Source organism: Hemiscyllium ocellatum, chromosome 31, assembly GCF_020745735.1.
Source record: "Hemiscyllium ocellatum isolate sHemOce1 chromosome 31, sHemOce1.pat.X.cur, whole genome shotgun sequence".
In the NCBI taxonomy this organism is placed as follows: domain Eukaryota; kingdom Metazoa; phylum Chordata; class Chondrichthyes; order Orectolobiformes; family Hemiscylliidae; genus Hemiscyllium; species Hemiscyllium ocellatum.
This window is the reverse complement of record NC_083431.1, coordinates 38503052-38523221: the sequence shown is the minus strand read 5'-3', so window position 1 is coordinate 38523221 and position 20170 is coordinate 38503052. Positions and strand designations below refer to the sequence as shown.

The following is a 20170-nucleotide window of genomic DNA, read 5'->3' as shown; positions in this document are numbered from 1 at the left end:
CACCAGTCAGGGATAAACCATAGCCAATGGTGAAAGCCCTGCTGGGGTGGGGGTGGGGGTGGGGGTGGGGGTGGGGGGCTCACTCAACATTAAAGGCAGAGGTAGGCAGATACTTAACCAATAAGGGAGTTTAAAATCAGGAGTAGGCAGGAGATCAATGATGATCGGTGGGGCAAGCTTGATGAGGGTCAAAGGGCCTGCTCTACATTCACAATGAAATCCCCAGCCAAAAGATGCTCCATTTCTCCTGGTGGCTCCCTAACTATCAGCACTTGCTTTCCACACTGCTTGCTGCACCCCCAATCTCAGGCAGTTTCTCTCCTATGTTTGCTACTGGTTGCTTTTTCATTGCTTATGCGGAGTTGCAGAGTCAGATGTACAGCACAGAAACAGACCCTTCGTCCATGCTAACCAGATCTCCTAAACTAATCTAGTCCCATTTGCCAGCACTTGGCCCAAATCCTCCTAAACCCTTCCTATTTATTTACCCATCCAGATGCCTTTTAAATGTTGTAATTGTACCAACTTCTACCATTTCCTCTGGCAGTTCATTCCATGCACGCACCACTTGGTCTGAAGAAGTCGCCTTTTTCGGTCTCAAATGTTTCCCCTCTCACCCTAAACTTATGCCCTATAGTTCTGGACTCCCCCACCCCAAGGAAAATACTTTGCCTATGTACCCTAACCACGCCTGTCATGATTTTATAAACATTTATAAAGGTCACCCCTCAGCCTCGGACTTTCCAGGGGAAACAGCCCAAGCCTATTTAACCTCTCCCTATAGCTCAAATGCTCCAACTGTGGCAATATCCTTGAACATCTTTTTTGAACCCTTTCAAGTTTCACAACATCTTTCAGTAGGAGGAGGAACAGAATTTCACACAATACTCCAAAAGTCAACTAACCAACTTCCTATACAGCTGCAAAATGGCCAGGAGTCAGTCAGTAATCGGAGGATAAGCTTTTCACCAATTATGACCATTCTACTTACAGTGGACAGCTGACATCCCCACCACCATGGTTTTTAAAAAATTCAAAAACAAGGAAGGTTGAATTACCTCGAGGGCAGTTCAGAGTCAACCACATTGTTATGGGTTTGGAATCAAATGTAGGCCAGACCAGGTAAAGGACAGTTTCCTTCACAATAGTGAACCAGATAGCTTTTTCCAAGAATCAGCAATGGACTCATGGTCATCATCAGACTCTTAATTCCAGATTTTAAAAAACTGAATTCAAATTCCACTATCTGCCATGGCAGAATTTTAACCCAGGTGCCCAGAATGTTACCTGGGCCTCTGGATTAACAGTGTAGTGATAATACCAGTCAGCCATTGCCTCCTCCTGAAGCTGGTTTACCCAGTCTCCCATACACAGTTTTGGCTTTGACCTCTCTCAACTTTAGACAGTTACATTTAAGAGACTCAATCAATCATTCAGTCTGATACACGCATATTAAAATAATACAGATCAAACTTGCAGTAATTTGATTCTCAGCTTACCTCATCCAGAGGCACGTTCCTGATTGGTGTTCCATTGATTTCCAGGATCCTATCACCAACGTGAATGGAGTTTTTCACGTCTGGACTGATGCAGCCAGCATCAACTCTGCAACAAAAACGATATCATAGAAATAAGTTCCTTATAGGATGAAACCTGCAACTATAACCACTAGAGATTTTTCACAAGCTCCTCAAGAATTGATTATATTGATGGCTCATGAAGTTGACTCAATTAATCTCAGAATGGGAGGGGCAAATCTTCAAAAACATATTCCAATTGACTAACAATTTTACCAGCCAGCCTTGTGTGCACAAGACACAATAAGCAGCAAAGTAAATCTATACGGACAAGATAGACAAATGCTGTATAATATGGGGAATACGCACCATCTAAAGACTGTTAATGCCCCCTGAAGAAAAAAGGAACCAGAGACAAGACATCAGGAGTCTTAAGATGATTAATCATAAATGTTCAGTTAAAAACACCATCTCCAATGTTCTGGCATTCACCACAAAATGTCTAGCAACTAAATATAAACCACATTTTGAAAATAAAAAGGAATCAATCCAGGTAGACAATTATGTAAGAAATTTAGCATGCTGATGGATTCCAATATCAAGTTAACTCAGTGGATCACACACTGCCTCGGTATTCCCAGCCATTAAATATAGTTATTGACCAACATTCCTGCTAAGGTGCACAGCTGCAAAACACATACGCCTATGTATTTAACTACTGTGTGCACAGCTGTGAAAGATATTCACGGGAACATGCAAAAGAAAAAAAATTTGGCAGCTGATGCACAATAAAATTAAGGGAATACTCTGCAGATTTTGTTGCAGTACAGCAGACCATTTGATCTGTCATACTCTGTACTGACTGTCTAAAATGAGCAATTTATCTAGTGCCATTTTGTTGTTTTTTTCCCCAATAACTCCGCACATTTTTCCTCTTCATGTAACAGTCAAATTCCCTCCTGGATGCCTCAAATATACCTGGCTCCATTGCACTCCAGACCTTAACCATTCAGTGTGAAAGGCTACTCTTCATCTATTTCCTTGCTTCTTTTGCTAATTACCTTAAATTTATGCTCTCTTGTTCTATCTTTCCATCAGTGGAAACATATTTAAAACTAGATACTCTCTCCAGACATGAACAACCTCTCCCGACACACACACACACAGACACACAATTTAACACCTCTGACAAATCTCTCAGCCATCGTTTCCCCCCTCCTGTCCCCTCAAACAGGGAAAAATCATCCTAACATCTCCATTCTGTACACCTGAAGTAATTCTCCCACCCGCTTCCGATAAAATTGGCATTTTCTATTCCCTAATCTTGCATATTCACCCTCCATTCAAATTAGCCCCTCCCACCAACTTCATTCATTATAGAGTCATACACATGTACAGCACGGAAACAGATCCTTCGGCCCAACTCATCCATGCCGACCAGATATCCCAACCTAATCTAGTCCAATCTGCCACCACTTGCCCCTATCCCTCTATACCATTCCTACTCATATACCCATCCAGGTGCCTTTTAAATGCTGTAATTGTACCAGCTTCCACCACTGCCTCTGGCAGCTCACTCCATACACACACAACCCTCTGCATGAAAAGGTTGCCTCTTAGGTCCCTTTTTAGGGTGAGAGGGGAAAACATTTAACTTATGCCCTCTAGTTCAGGACTCCCCCACCCCAAGGAAAAGACCTTGCATATTTATCTTATCCATGCCCCTCATGATTTTATAAGCCTCTATAAAGGTCACCCCTCAGCCTCTGACTTTGCAGGGAAAACAGCCCCAGCCTGTTCAGCCTCTCCCTGTAGCTCAAATCCTCCAACCCTGGCAACATCGTTGTAAATTTTTTCTGAACCCTTTCAAGTTTCACAACATCCTTCCTACAGGAAGGAGACCAGAATTGCATGCAATATTCCAAAAGTGACCTAACCAATATCCTGTACAGCTGCAACATGACCTTCCAACTCCTGTACTCAATATTCTGACCATTAAAGGAAAGCATACCAAACGTCTTCTTCACTATCCTATCTACCTGCGACTCTACTTTCAAGTAGCTATGAACCTGCAATCCAAGGTCTCTCTGTTCAGCAACACTCTCCAGGGCTTTACCGTTTGCTTTTCCAAAATGCAGCAGCTCACATTTATCTATATTAAACTCCATCTGCCACTCCTCAGCCCTTTGGCCCATCTGAACAAGATCCCGTTGTAATCTGAGGTAACCTTCTTCACTGACCATTGCACTTCCAGTGGCATCTACCATCCTGCTTAGGTAACTATAGTTGATATTTGGTAGTTTCTGCAGAAAGACTCCCACTGTCCAACGCAGTGTTGTGAAGAGGAACCAGAAGATAGGCAAGGGACTTCAAGGAGTTAAGCTTGCAGGCTTTGTTGAGCCTACTGACCATTACAAATACCTGTTCATTGCCATTGAGCTGTAGAACAGTTACAGCACATAAAGAGACCAATCAGACAATCTGCCTCCGAATAAACAGGGCCACTCATTCCAATTCCACTTTTCAGCATTTGATCCATAGGTCTCAGCACTTCACAGGCAGATCCAGGTTCATTTTAAGTGAGGAATGATTTCTGCCTCAACCACCAAACTGGGCAGTGAAGTCTACAGTGAAGATATCTGGTAAAATGGTTGGAGGGGACACAAGCAATCACTTGAAATCTAAGCTCCCTGAAATCAACTTCTCCATCGGGGAGACAGATCTTCCCTATATATTTTATCCAAGCCCCTCATCATGGCCTATCCAATCTTTCCATATCATTACAATTTTACAGCACTGAAAACATCTATGTGAATATCCTCTGTAATCCTCCTTTAATGTGGTAACCAGAACAGGACACAAAACCCCAGCTATGATCGAACTCAATATCTTTTACAGTTCCAACATTACAACCCAGCTGTTATATCCGTTGAAGGAAAGCACCCCAAAGCCTTCTTTACAAATGTTATCCAACTATTATGTCATCTTCAGGGCCCTGTGGTTTTGTGCTCCTTGTTGCAGTTCCTTTACCTTTCCCTATTGCAGAACTCCTACAGTGTGGAAGCAGTCCATTCAACCCATTAATCCACACTGGCCCTCTGAAAAGCATCTCACCCAATGCACCTCTGTAATCATGCATTCCCACAACTAATCCACCACATTTACACATCCCTGGACATTGGACAATTTAGCACAGACAATCCATCTAACACACAAATCTTTGGACTGTGGGATGAAACAGAGATATGGGGAGAACAGGTAAACTCCACACAGCCAGTCACCCGAGGGTGAAATCGAACCTAGAACCCTGGCGCTGAGCGGTAGCAGTGCTAACTACTGAGCCACTGTGTCACCACTACACGCTCCTGTTTATTCTCATTTCCTACCTCCACTGATCTACTCACATCAGAACTTTTTATTTAAATCAGATTGCCTGTGACGCTGGAAGATTATTTTCTGATATCAATTTACCACTGCCTTAATAAATGGTCAAGGACTCCACTTCCACTGTTTGAAGAAGAGTTCCAGAGACTCACGATCCAGACATAAAAAAGTTCCTTCTCTCATTAATGAGCAATCCTTTATTTTTAAAATCAGTGACTCCAGTTCTAGATTCTACTACAGGAGGAGACATTCTTTCAACATCTGCTGTGAAAAGCCCCTCTGAACCGTGTACATTTCAATCTTACTCTTTAAACTCCAGACAGCCTAGCCTCTCCAACATTTCTTCATAAAAAGAATTCCTTCTGGTATTAGTCTGGTAACGCTTCCCTGAAACGTCTCAAATGCATTTCTATCCTTCCTTAAATTAGGTGACCAACATTTTGCACAGTACTTCAGACACAGTCTCAACTGTGTCCAGTCCATCTAAAGCATAACCTCCCTACTTTTACATTCAATTATTCCCCTCACAATAAGCAATAACATTATTTTAGTTTTTCTAATTACTGCTGTATCTGGAGACTAACCTTGTGATTCGTGTACTTGGACTCTCAGATTGCTCTGCATTTTAGAGCTCTAAAATCTCTCACCATTTAGATAATGCACTTCTTTAATTCTGCCTGAGAAAAATTGACAGTTTCACATTTTAATCACACTATATTCCATTTGAAAGATCTGCGTCCACTCACTTAACCTGTCTACCTCACAACTTCCTTTCCTATGTATCTTTGTATCTTCCATCCCGTCAGAGTCATTTTCATGAATGCCTATTCAGTTTCCTATTAGCCAGTCGCTTTTCTATCCATACCAGCATGTTAAATTTCTACATCATGCAGCTTTATTTTCCTACAATAACTTTGTTGCAACATCTTATCAAATGCCTTCTGGAAATCCAAGTACAATACATCCACAGATTCCCCTATCCATAGCACATGCAGCTTCCTCAAAAGAATTCCAAATAAATTGGTTAAACCTGACTTTTCCTTCACAAACAGTGCTGAATCTGCCTGCTTACTTTGAATATTTTCAGGTGCTCCACAATAATACCTTTAACTATAGCTACCAACATTCTCCCTGTGACAGAGGAGTGAACTGGCCTGTAGTTTCCTGCTCTCTCTCTCTCTCTCTCTCTCTCTCTGTCCCTTTTAGGATACAGGAGTTACATTTACCATTTACATTCAAACTGGAACCTTCCCCAAATCTAGAAGACTTTAAAAAAATTAAAAATCAATGCCACAAATATCTCAGTAGCCACTTCTTCTAAAAGACGCCCAGTGAAGTCTAATATTGTCTGCAGCTCCAACGATTTTCTTCTGATATTTCTTCCCCTCCATTTGATTTACAGCACATTCTGGACTGTTCCTTGTAACCTCTATAGAGGGGATCAGTGCAAAATACATGTTCAATTCACTGTCCTTTGCTTATTTTACAAGGAGTCCCCCTTGTCCTCACCGACCAGCCCATCAGCATTTACATCCAAAGGATCATTAGCCACCATTTATATCATCTCCAGTGAGATGCCACCAGCAGACATATTCCCCTCTCCTCCTTTATGAGCTGTCCACTTGCACCTCTCACCCCCACCCCACTTTCCCCTGCAACCACAAAAGGTGTAACGCCTGCCTATTTACTTCCTCCCTTCTCAGACACAGCTTCCAGGTGAAGCAGTGCTCACAATGTAGTCTCCTCTATATTTGGGAGACAAAGTATAGACTGGGTGACTGCTTTGGAGAACGCTACATTCTGTCCACAAACACGACCCGGAGCTTCCAGCATCGATACATCAATACATCGATGGTCCCCATGTGCAACTTCTGTGTCTCAGGCTTGCTGCAGTGTTCCAGCGAAACTCAGCAACACATTTTCTGTTTGGGAACTCTACAGCCTTCTGGACTCGACATAGTGTTCAACAATTTTAGAACTTGAGTACTTCACTCATGTCATCCCCCACCTCCACACACCAGGCCTTGTTATCACATGGACAGCTATCACACCCCCATTGTTGGTTCCTAATGGCCCCCCTTAGCAACTAATCATTTTCCCAGGCTGACCTTTATTCACACTCTTACATTTCCCTGTGCCATTTCTTTGAGCTCTATCTCCACTGAACATTTACTCTAGCCCCTGCCCCCTCCCCATCTTCTGCATAAATACCAACACTTTTCTGAGGGACCATCATTTCGAAGGGTCACTGGACCCGAAGGGTTAACTCTACTTTCTCTCCGCAGATGCTGCCAGATCTGCTCAGTTTTTCCAGCAATTTCTTTTTTTTTGTTTCAGATTTCAGTATTTGTTTCCTCAGTTTTTCTTTATTTTCCATCACTGTCTACTTTCATTTTTCTAAATTTGCTCAAGGAACATGGGCATCACAGGCTGGCCTGCATTTTTTTTTTTGCCTGACCCTAGTTGCCCTTGTGGCGGTGTGGCTAAGCTGCCAACACGAGAGGACCAACACTCACTTTGTTAACACTTTTCCTTCTCAAAAAATCCACAGAAATTCTCGCTGTTTTTACATTTCACTGCTTTTCTCTCGCTATCTAACTTTGTCCCTCCTAGTTAATCTTTCAGACAATCTTTAGTGATTTTTAGAATGCAAAATCTGACCTGACTGGAGACAGGATTCAATCAGCAGCTCATTTAAAGAAAATTTCAACAATTAACTGTGCAATAGTCTCAAGATGTAGTTAGGTCACTTAGTCATGAGGAATATTAAACAATGATTTTTAGCAATGATGTTAGTTTGCATCAAAATCCTTGCCAGCTGGGATTGAGAGCACAGACCTCCAATGATTAATCCCTATGGGAAATCTGCAAACTCAGTAAGCAATTAAAAAAACAGATAAACAAGTATCAGGATGCATGAAACAAACATTACAATTCGATTGCTAACCCTCCTAATCCACATCTTTTGCATAGTAAACAAATAACAAGATTAGTGGGGAATATTTCTGTCACCACCTCCAGAAATTCCAAAGACTGCACTTGCCCTTTACTCGTGCCAAACACCATTGAGGATGTGTATGAAATCTCATTATTATAACAATCCCTACAGTAGCCAGACAAAAGACCACAGCCACATTCAGCCTCACCCAGAACCAGCAACACTGCCAAACAAACATTCTCCAATGTCCAGACGTTTGACATTATTCAAAACAAACACTTGAATATGTTCCCAATTTGCTAACAAAAATTAATGGCATTTTATTTGAGAAAAACTTTATACAATCTGAAGTTGCTGTTAATCGTGTCAAATAACTCAGAAGGCTGCTACTTTGAACTCTTGTAGCGCCTCCACTGTCTGCTCTGTATTTGAAACTACTCAGACCTGGTAGGGCTAGTATTCACTTCGCAAATGCAAGGTTCCTCAGTGACAAGTGACCAGTGGAGTCTCAGTCCGATTGGATGAAGCCATTAGGAGTGAAATGTTCCAGCTAATATCAGGTTCAAGGCAGGCTCTCTCCAAATCAGTCAATAATAAAGCAATGCCTGGAGCCCAACAATAGATCAGAAACTGCAGGACAACAACATTCAACACCTCTGGCTCAGCAAGGCCGAGATGTGTTAAGGTCCATTGATGGACCACTGTCCAGCCACTCCTACTAGTAGTGGATGCATGGCATTGAGAAAGGATGGCATTAGGCTCAATAGTGACGCCCTACATGAACCAATATCCTCACTAAATCCCGAAATTGTGGAAGCAAGTCATTCGGCCCAGAGTCCACACCAACCCCTTGAACAGCATCCCACGCAGACTCACCCCATCTCCATAATCCTGCATTTCCCACGGCTAACCTACCAAGCCTATACATCCACAGACACTACAGGCAATGTAGCATAGCCAATCCACCCAACCTGCACATCTTCAGGAAGAAAGCAGAGCACTTGAAGGAAACCCACACAGCAAACCCACGTGCATATTCCACACAGACAGACAGTCACCAGAGGCTGGAAGTGAATCCGGGTCCCTGGCGCTGTGAGGCAACAGTGCTAACCACTGAGCCACCATCATCTGTTCACTGCTTGGGCCAACATCTATTAGCATTCATTGGTCCTGAGTTACACAGTTAAAGTGGGGCAGGGACCATATCCCAATATAAAACCACCATCTTGCAGCAAGGAAAAAGGCTGAAGCCGAATGACCCGCTCTACCTCCAATAGAGGAGGGGATATCATAACTGTAGAATGCCTGTGAACTGTCAAGGTGACCCTCATCCATGACAAGGCACACAGTGACAAATGCCTTGCTTTTAAGATTAGATTACCTACAGTGTGGAAACAGGCACTTCAGCCCAACAAGTCCACACCGACCCTCCGAGGTAAAACCCACCCCCTATATTTAACCCTGACTAATCCACCTAACACTACCGGCAATTTGGCATGGCCAATTCACCTAACCTGCACATCTTTGGACTGAGGGAGGAAACCAGGGCAACCGGAGGAAACCCACGCAGACACGGGGAGAATGTGCAAACTCCACACAGATAGTTGCCCGAGGTGGGAATTGAACCCAGGTCTCTGGCACTGAGAGGCAGCAGTGCTAACCGCGGAGCACCGTTATATCAGAGTTAAAAATCACACAGCACCAGGTTATAGTCCAACAGGTTTATTTGGAAGCACTAGCTTTCAGAGAGCTGTTCCTTCATCAAGTAGCTGTGCAGCAGCATCATAAGACATAGAATGTATAGCAAAAGATCACTGTGTCATGCAATTGAAATGATATATTGAACAAACCTAGATTGCTGGTAAAGTCTTTCAGCTTTGAGAATGGGTTGCTGGTTTCAGTTTATTAACATGTAAACCCCAGAACTTTTAAGTCACTTTCCTCAAGATAACTTAAGGAATTATTAAAAAGGAAGACATCTCAGCTCAGGCAATGTATTAAAGGTGTGAGGTTAGAGTGTGTCTGTATGGTAATCTTGAGTCAGACTGGTTCTATTTCCAAAGTGAGAACATATAAAATGTTATATGGATTGACTGCCTGCAAGTTGTGTGCTTTTTGAACTAAAATAGAACGTATGTGCAAATATAAATTCACCGAGAGAGAGCACGTGAGAGACCTGTTGGACTATAACCCGGTGCTGTGAGATTTTCAACTTTGCCCACCTCAGTCCAACAATGGCTCCTCCACATCATATTGTATCGTGACAATTTTCACTTACTCTTTGACCCGTACGGTGTGCACATACTCTGAAGAGGAACTTCTGGGACTGCAGGGCTGATCGATAGACACAGAGAAGCCTCGCTTTCCCTCCGTGGAGGCTGGGATTGAAACCAGTGTCACAGTGTGTGGGATCGGAGGGCAGGGAGAGTCTGGGAGGATTTGTTCAATTACAGGCGTAACTACCGTCTGGTAATAGCAGCAACCACTGCAGGAGAGACGAACAACAAGGTGAATGTAAAACAGCGATCTCGATAATTACCAAACCAAGAGAAAAACATTACAAGTCGTGTCTGAAACACAGCTAATATAGCTTCTTGATTGAATGGTCTAATTTGCAGCAGTCTCATGTTCAGTACCTGATCTATGCTGAGACACCAATCTTGTCAGGAAGAGGGGGAGGGAAATTAAAAATTAGCATTATTGCTTCACACTGCTAACCAATGGTCTCAGCACCCTGGGCAAAGAGTATTAGGGAAGGAGGGAATCAGAACAGTTATGATGTCTTCTGTGTTTGATTAACAAGAGGACAAGATGAAGAAAATTGGCACAGCTCCAACTATTTGTTTAAATCAAATCAAAGAACTTGTTAATGATGGCCGAAGGACCACATACTATCCCACAGCTGTTTCTCACACCAATCCACTCAAAATAATCAAACTGTAAGACAGTGAATCTTTAGAACAGGACTTCCCGAAGTGGAGGTCACAACACCACGTGGGGTTGCAAGTTGAAATTTTCGTGTCTCTAGCCCCAAGACAACAATGGCTTCGGTGAAGCTCCAAGTTCTAACACCGATGCTTCCCCACTAACAGGCCCAGCCCAGCAGTGTCCTTGAACACTGTCCTTGCTGAGGAGTCCCAACAATTTTCAAACCTTGAAACTCAATCACAGTGAGGGAAATACAAGTTTAGGAAGCATGTATTTTGAAGAATGGTCAATACCATAGAATAAAGACCTGTAAAAGGTGATGGATCGAAGGCCTGGAATAAATCACATATACAGAGGCATGGCTAACACAATCCAGTATACAGAACAACCTCGGTGATCCGAACGTCAATTATCTAAATTTCAGATTATCCAAACAAGATCTCAAGGTCCCATAAAAACGATACCTGTCTCGTTCAGATAATCGAGGTTGTTCTGTACATACAGGAACCACACAGTGCCAAGTTTTAGCCCATTAGGGAAGTGTTCAATACCTCAGCAATTATTTAATAATGCTGGTATTGCGCAGGTGGCCATCCTCCAACAACGAAAATCCAGAGGAGACGGTTTTTAAAGCTTCATTGTTGTCAAACAGAATACTGCTCTAACTATTACAATCAAACGGAACCTTCTTATAATCATAAAATTCAAAAGCATTAACCCCCATTATCACAAAAAAAAAGCAAACATGACAGACAGAGTTTCAGGTATAAAGTGTCCGACCACCAAATCCTGTACTTACCAGTAGAGTTTGGAGCGTTCTACCAATGCATACGTGTCTCCATCTCCAATAAATACACCACACTTCAGGCATACAAAGCATTCGGGATGGTACTTGTGTTCTCCAGCCACCTGGAAGATAAATCAGCAAAGACATGCAATGGAAACAGATACAGGCAGCCGACATATAGCACTGTCGAGGGTGACGAGCTGCTCATGACACTAATGTTGCTGATGGGGCAGAAGGTACACATCTTCCTGTCACAGCTGCCAATTATAAACAGGTTGCAGGCGCTGGGTTCATTCTACCAATCCCAAAGGCCCATGATCTCAACTAGCTTTTTATTTTCATTTTCCACTCATCGCCCACTTTGGGCCGAATTCCACACAGCTCTTCACCTTTTCCTCAAACCTAACCTTTCCTGGCATCCTCCTTTTATTAGGAATTGGTTCCTTGATCCTGTGTTCTTGGAATTCAATTTCTTCAACATTTTAAGAGGATTTCACACAATCCTTTGTCCCAAGCTCACTCACTCACTTAGCTGGACCTGGTTGTAGATACTTTCTGCCGAGTGAAGACACTGGGCACTCCACACCCCAACCCCACATTAAAACAAAACTTATTACTGTCAGCTTTACAACCTTACAGCAGTACACATTCATGTTCTTGTGAATAGTTCCAAGGTGGCTGCACAAATTCCGTTAAATCTGCCAATGCACAAACCTTAAATTCATATGAGATCGCCTTATTTTAGGAAATCTGGAGACTGATTTGTAAGAGGATTGCAGAAAGGATCAGATTGGTTAATGTGTACAGCCTTTCAATTTCAAGAGAACACATACAACCGATTGGTGCTGCTCAGTCTCAGCATGAACACTTACCATGATCAACCCTTTGGTGATACGCTCACAGCAGCCATGGCACAGCTCCCCAAATCGGGCCCAGTAATCCTTCTTACAGTACAGCCGGCCTTCCTTCTCATAATACCAGTGAGAGAGTGAGACGTTACACTCACAGCATCTATACAGGTGGAAAAAGAAACAGGGAATATAATCACAAAGTCATTATAGCAGAGGGGAAGGCCTACCAACCATCTCATCTGTACTGTACACCACCACTCTCTCCACATCCCTGCAAATTCCTCCTTTTCAAATTTTGAGAATAGAATTCTTCTTTGAAAATGGGAACAAATTTTAAGCAGATGAGGACACTGCCGCAGATGGAATGGGCATAAACAAGACCCAAGACATTAGCAAAAGGACTGCAGGTTAGTAGGCAGAGCCACTGCAGTCCTGCCCTCCAGCTCGTGAGCTCAATACCAGCCACCTGCTCCCAGGCTAAAATCAGATCTGCCGAGTACAGACCCACTTTCGGACAAACAAATAAAAAGCACCTCGCACTGAACAGCGACTCGCTTAAATCCACACTGTGGTGCATGGTGGAGGCACTCGCCCACTGCTTAGTCTTTGTACGTACTGCCCACATCGGATGGATGATGGGGGGGGGGGGGTAAGAGCCAAAACTGTCGTGAACAGCTCAAAAAAGATCTCAAGCACCAAATAGCAAAGTAAAGAGCTGACATTAGTACCCATCTCTGCGCATCCCTCCAAAGCTACAAATCTGGCCAGACAGACATTCTAGCACATACTGCGATCCAACTCAGAGTGACGAAATCAGGAAAGTTACTGATGTGAAAGGAATGCATTTGCAAACATTGTTCCATGGGAAAAGGGAGGGTGGACAAGTCCCAGAAGCAGTTAACAGCTAATTATTAAACTGGGAACAGTTGATGACAGACTGACGTGGAAGTTTGAACTGGATACAGGTTTTTTTTTAAAAATGAAGATTATCCAGAATTTTCAGATTGAAATCAGATGCCAAACTTTTTTTTTAAGAAAACAAACTCTTTTCCAAGTTTACCTCCATGACACTGGACACAGTAATCAGAGCCAAGAATTTTTATTGTTAACATATAGACGGTGACACCCCCTGCCCCCTTCAATCTAACCTTGCCCCTCCTGTCTAGCACAGACTACAGCTGCAGTTTGTACAAAGATCCCACGCAGGGAGCAGTAGAGGGTCTGGGATTAGCACAGGGAGATTCAGGCAATGGAAACAGCAAGGCTCAGGGTTGCACCGTGGCAGCATCTATTCTTCTACCTCTCACACGACAGACAGCCCTAACGTCACGTTAAAAGGAGCAACGTTATTCAGGGCTAAATTCTTACAGGCTTCAGAAGTGGGAGTTCTTGGGAGGGGAAACAAAAGGTGGAACAAAGCACAGCTCTGACCCCTGACTGCTAGGCCAATTGCCATCTTTGAGGTCAATACAGAAATTACCCTTTCCCTCCTGTCTGCAGTCAGCAGCACTTGCTGGCCAACTATGTAAGCACCCAGAGTTACTGAAAATCATTCTGAAAAGGAGAACTGAAAGGAAGCAGTCAATCCTTTCTGGCTACATGCACAGTAGAGGAGAGCTATTTATTTTTTTTAAAGAAATGAATAAAAATTAAGAATAATCCAAGTAATTACACGTTTCTCAACCCAATCTGTCAGCATGAACAAATTACAGGAAGAAATTTGATGTACAGTATAAATCACTTGGATGAAACAGGAATTTGTTATGGGAAGGTCATGTCTGATTTGTTTCACTAAAGTCTTGGGAGGTACCAGGAGGGTTGATGAGGTTTGTGAATTTGATGTGGCCAACTTTGTTTTTTTTTTGGTTAACATGGTCCAAATATGGCAGGCTGGACTAAACAGGGAGATCCCCAGGGAATCTAAAGCAGAGTGGCTTACCGGATAAAAACTGGCTCAATGACAGGAATCAAAGGGTAAATGTCAAGAGTTATTTGTGCGACTGGAAAACTGCTTTCGGTGAGATTCTGCACAACTCTATTTGCCCTGTGCTTTCTGTAATATGAACAGTTGCTTCGTAATACAGAACTGGACTGTTACTGGGAGGGAGGAAAAGAAAAACGACATGTTTTTGAAGTTTTTCATCTTGCTCTCATTGGGATATAAGAATGCCAAGTTTCAAAGGGAACAACAATTCATACTGCCTGAGGAAAAGAAAATCCGATTGGTTGGCAGGTGGACGCTGATTGGCCAAGATATTGCAAAGAGCAATGTACCAGAAAGCAGCTGGCCTTTAAAAGATTTTATTTAATTGAAAAGGATACAATGTACTGAGATGTTATTTGCAGAAGGCAGGGCCTATATTCCCCTTTGTTTTCTTTCACGCTGCATGGACCTCAGAGCCATGATGGCATTGATTTCTAATATGTAGGAGGAACCGCATCAGCTAACTGACTGGTGTGTGTTGGGTCTCCAAGTGAGGGTGTGGCTGCTCCTCTTAAAAGGCCATCCATCAGAATATATTTAGTTACATTGCAAGCTTGACTAATAAGACTGATTGCGTTGCTAGTGCAGCCCTAAGCACACGTAGGAGTGTTCAGCAAGTGCTAACCAATCAGAGTCATATCTAATGCTGATCATCATGTTCTGAATTTTGCAAGCACAAATTTTGATTTTTTAAAAAAATACAAGTATCCCCAAGTTAGAATGGATTGTCGAGGAGCATGGTGAAGCAGCTTAATCAGGACGCTCAGTGTGTACCATCTACAAGATTCACTGCTTCAACTCACCAAGACCCTTTGGACAGCACCTTTCAATCTCAAGCTTAGAGGAACAGAGCAGCAGTTATATGGGAACATCATTACCTGCATGCTCCCCTCCAAATCACTCTTTCCTAACTTGGATACTTCTTCACTGTCATTGAGTCAAAGTCCTGGAATTACGATGCTAACAGCACTTCGAATATACTTGCACCAGACAGAACATAAGATGCTGCCTTTTTGAATGGCTGTCATCTTCAAGGCAGTTAAGAATGAGCAACAAACATTCGAGATCCTGTCACACAAACTTTTTTTTTTAAAAAAGAAAAATAAGTGACAGGATAACAAGTCAATAGACAGCAACTGATTCCAAATTTAAGACAGAAACAGAAAATAATTGGCTAAAAACCAAAGAATCCCACTCACTGAAGCTGCAGCTTTTATACAATCTAAACCCAACTGAGTTGATATGCTGAAGAAACATGAATGCTCATATAGAAAAAAAAGCCTCAACTCTGTACGTAGCGTATTTTAAAAGACATACAAGTCAAAACCAAACTTTAACTCATCAAAATTGTTAATATCTAAATCCAAGTGGCATTCAGAAGACCAGACTGGACTATGAGGCCAACTAGACAAAAGTGAGGACTGCAGATGCTGGAAATTAGAGTCAAGATGAGAGTGTTGCTGGAAAAGCACAGCAAGTCAGGCAGCATCCAAGGGGCAGGAAAATTGACACTTCAAAAGCCCTTCTTCAGGAATGAGCCCAACTCCCTGACTGGATTGTATGGTTCTACACAGATTCTTTTGAGATTTAAGAAATTTTTTTTTGAGAAACAGTGCACAGCAAGTTTGAGAACATACCAGCTATGAAGCAGTTTATGATGCTGCTACACAATCATGCATCGCAAAACAGCTTAAACACCTGGTGAGGCAGAGCACACAGGCCTCAGACTGACATGTTGTCTTGGACAAAAACAAGCTTTCAGACCAGAAACTGGGCTGGACAAGCCTTCTCAAAGAGAGTAGATAGTGCAGGGCCTCTCTTAAAAAGACTTAGCAGGGTGCAAGACAGAGATGCTCCACATAAGCCAATGTGGACCATTTCATTTGTGATGTGTTTTTTGTGGTATTAAAGACTAAAGTTGATAAGATCTTCCACCAATCAATGTGCAACTCCAGTTTTTTTTTTAAAAAGACTGCATCAAGAGATGTACTAATGCAATGAGTGTGAGTGATAGCATTACACTAAAACACTGCATTATAGTTCAACTGAATATCAAAAAGATCCAAAGCACTGGCTGAATGAGGAAACAGAAACTGAGCCTAAATAAATATGACAGAAGGACACAGGGAGGGAAAACAGGATCATAATGCTGGAAGAGGCAGAAACATTTAGGCAAGCCATTGATCCTGGGCCCAAGTAGCTAAAGCTGGGGGAGTGTACACACAAGGTGAAACCTGGGGAGTGACTAGTGCAAAGAAGTTAACTTAAGGCTAGATGAAGCTAGAGACTCAATCACAAGGATGAAGTTTTAAATCTGATCATATGGTTATATGAGGTGGAATGCAGGTTAACAAAGCATGATCCACTTATGAGTTATGGACTGCAGAGGTTCATACATATTGGGTAGGATGTGCAGGAAAGCATTGGAGGTGACAGAAGACACGACTTTAGGGTATAACTGCAGATGGCATAAATGTGGCTGATGTGGTAGAGATGGGATTAGTGATGATCGAGACAGAGCATACAGGTTCCAAAGTGGAGTTTGCCAAGGTTACAAACAGCCTGGGTATGCCAAAGTCAGCAATAGCATAGGTGCTGTTGGTAACACAAGGTCTAGGTTTTCTTTTTAAACAGTAATGAAGATGGTTTCAGTCCAGAACTCACTTGGATATTGTATGGGAAGATACTTTTCTTCCAACTACTGTAATGTATATTGACACAAAAATATATCAAAAATCACATTTCTAAAAGTTATTGCCTACACCAAGCAAACAAGATCCATACATTGGATCACTGCTCATTGTGGAGATAACTATACACAATGCTTCATTGATACAGAACCATCAAACCTCATAAGATTTCTCAAGGCCCTGAATAAACGAGCTAAAAATAAAATCTGATTCATTAACCAAAAGAAAATTGAGGTAACTCTAAAAGGAATTATGCCCAAAATGTCGATTCTCCTGCTCCTCGGATGCTGCCTGACCCGCTGTGCTTTTCCAGCGCTACACTTTTCAACTCTGATCGCCAGCACCTGCAGTCCTCACGTTCTCCTAGTAACGGTCTTTTAACCAATGAGAATTTTCTCCAAGAAAACATCAGTTTTAGCTTGTGACATTCTGAGGGAACTAGGATGAGTCGTCGAACTTCCACTTCTCCATCTTGAAAACCCCCTGAACTTCCCTTCCACCCACTCACACCACCATTTTCATATGACACTAGGATTAGGACTGGGACACTGGCTGATTCTCCTCTCCTACCTGCCAGCAGACACCAAAACAGGGAGACACCTGAGAGGCATGGATACGGTGAATAACAAAGTTATTTTGCCCAGGGATTTGGGGGGTGGGGGTGCAGAGCTAGAGGACACCGGTTTAAGGCGAGGGGGAAAGATTTAAAACAGACCACATTTTCACACAGTATGACTATGATTGTATGAGTCTTCCACTGAAGCTTGACTCATTTAAAGTCATTTTTATTTTGGATTTAAGCCTTTAGGTGAAGTTTCTGGTCCTTTAACAATAGCCTAGCTACCATAAAATAATAGAGCAAGTATGGGGTATTGATCTGTTGGGCACAGATCAGTCACTGGTGGCAATGAAGAACTTGAGCATCATGCACCATTGAAACATTCCCTCGAGTGCAGTTCTCAGAGAATTCTGGTGCCAATGTATTTGAAATAATTTTAATCACTACCTTGGCTGGACAACTGCTGACAATGGCTCAGAGCCTCCAAGTACAGCCAAAATCTCAGGCCCTGTTACACAATTTCTCTAAAAAGGTAAAAAGGCAAGAGGAAATGGGATGCCCTTGGGAGAACAACTGAAGTAACAGAAGTGACCTCTATCAAGAGGTGATGGGTTGGAATTGGCTCCAAGTCTGTGACATTTGCCATCCACTCTCTCTTTCATTCATTCACAGGACATGGACATCACTGGCACAGCCAGCATTTACTGACCATTCCTAATAGCCCTTTAAGCAAATCACCGACCAAACAAGCGAGCTAGAAACCAGCACATTTGACAGGGTGGTTAACAATTACATTGCTGTTGTTCTGGGGTCATAGACAGGCCAGACTGGGTTAGGTTGACATTTCCTTCTTCAGCAGCATTAGTGAGTCAAATGGGATTTTTACGACTATGATAATTTCATGGTCATCATTAAGAGACATGTTCTTCAGATTTATGTAATTAAATTTAAATTCCTACAGCTGCTGTGATATGTCAGGAACGGTCATTACTAGCTCAGAAACTGCCGTGCCATATCCCAAATACACCATCACGAGTTTTCTGATGAGAGAGAAACACTAGGAGTTCAACTACTCACCTAATTCCATAATTTGAGGCTTGGACTCTGTAACATCGTGTCAGCATTCTCTCTCACTGTAGGTCATGCCACTCCAAGTCCCCGTTTTCAACCTTGGAGTGATTTCGAAAACTCTACACTAACAGCTCCACAGCAATAGAAATCCAGAAATAGTCACAGCTTGCGGACTTTACACTCTGCTTTGACACCACATCTCCAAAATTAGCAGTTTCGATCCTCACCAGAATTGATCATGTCTGAAAAAGCAAGCCCACTTCCTCTTGCAACCCACAATGCACAGACAAAGACTGAGGAACCAATGGTTCAGCTCCACTTCCTTTAACCAAACAGCTCAGAAAAGTCAGCTGCATTTCTGTGACTACTTATCTTATGACATCAAGGGGGAACCAATTTGGAGAAGTGAGTAACCTGAACGTGAACTTGATGCACAAGAGTAATGTAACTTCATATTCAAATTGAAATCTTTTACAACCTCACCTGACCCCTTCCTCCATGGCGCTCACTTGTGCTTCCCCTGTCCTCAACTCTCATGCAGCTTACTCCTATCAAATCCACTCACTGCAGGTGTTGAATTTGCCCATACCTTGGCCACATGCAGCCAAGCACTTGAAGCTCAGGCAGCTCAGTTCTTTGTGCCCTTGTATCTTCTATTTGCTAAGTAGCCTAAGATGGCTAACCTGCCAAAGAATTGGAAGACCATCTTGGATACTGCTGAGAGCAATAGGTGAGAGATTTGGGTGGGTGGGGAGCTGTGGAATCATGAGGAATCAGGAATTATCATAAAAGTGTTCCTTCTCCCATTTTCTTGGATTATTTTTTTAAAAAGTAGTGACAAGGGAAAATGGCTGCTTAATTGTACAAGGCAATTAGAGAAGTAAGTTGCGATGAAATCTCCTAGAATACATTCTAGAGTTGTCTAGCTCAGCCAGCCCGGTTTGAATTTGACAGCCAGGGTCCTCACTGCTGCTGTTTCATTAACAAACCCCCAAGTCATAAAACCAAGATTAGGCAGCATCAGAAAGCTGATGGTAAAGTTACCACAACCTCAGACTACACACAGTTTGGATGAAGACGTTGACAGACTGACTTTATTCATTCTCCCCATGAATGGTCAATGAGCAGTATCATCTGGCTTCTCCATCTTCCAAGGTCTCCAACTAACTAGTGAAAAATCACATTCTTTTATACATCAAGTTTGTCTACATCAAAGAGAAAAACATTGTTGAAGTATTTTATTAACAATTTGTCTAATCTTGATTGTTTACTGTAACTATTTTCAAGAAAGGCTTCTTGAATTTGTTAGTGACTTTATGAAGAGCCCATCTTCCTTAAACTTATCAACAGTGAATTTGTCCAAGGTTTCTTACCCTAGTCACAAGTGTTAAATTTGAAATCACTCAGTTAACATTTCTCAGTCACAATTCCTTTGCTGAATCATTCCACACTCAACCAAGT

General features: G+C 42.4%; 1 protein-coding gene across 2 annotated transcripts in view; it reads right to left on the bottom strand.

Annotated features, from left to right (window-relative positions):
* The window catches only part of limk1a (LIM domain kinase 1a), a 68671-nt gene that overhangs the window by 30369 nt on the left and 18132 nt on the right, over positions 1-20170 (bottom strand). The window contains exons 1-5 of one of the 2 annotated variants that reach the window (XM_060847893.1): positions 18716-18819; positions 12427-12565; positions 11567-11676; positions 10118-10324; positions 1500-1605 (exon numbers count right to left, since the gene is read on the bottom strand). In XM_060847893.1, the coding sequence (XP_060703876.1) occupies positions 1500-1605; positions 10118-10324; positions 11567-11676; positions 12427-12565; positions 18716-18762 (609 nt within the window). In that variant the 5' untranslated portion in view covers positions 18763-18819. Of the gene's footprint in view, positions 1-1499; positions 1606-10117; positions 10325-11566; positions 11677-12426; positions 12566-18715; positions 18820-20170 lie in introns of those variants that run through there. The other variant, XM_060847892.1, reaches the window with a different exon arrangement.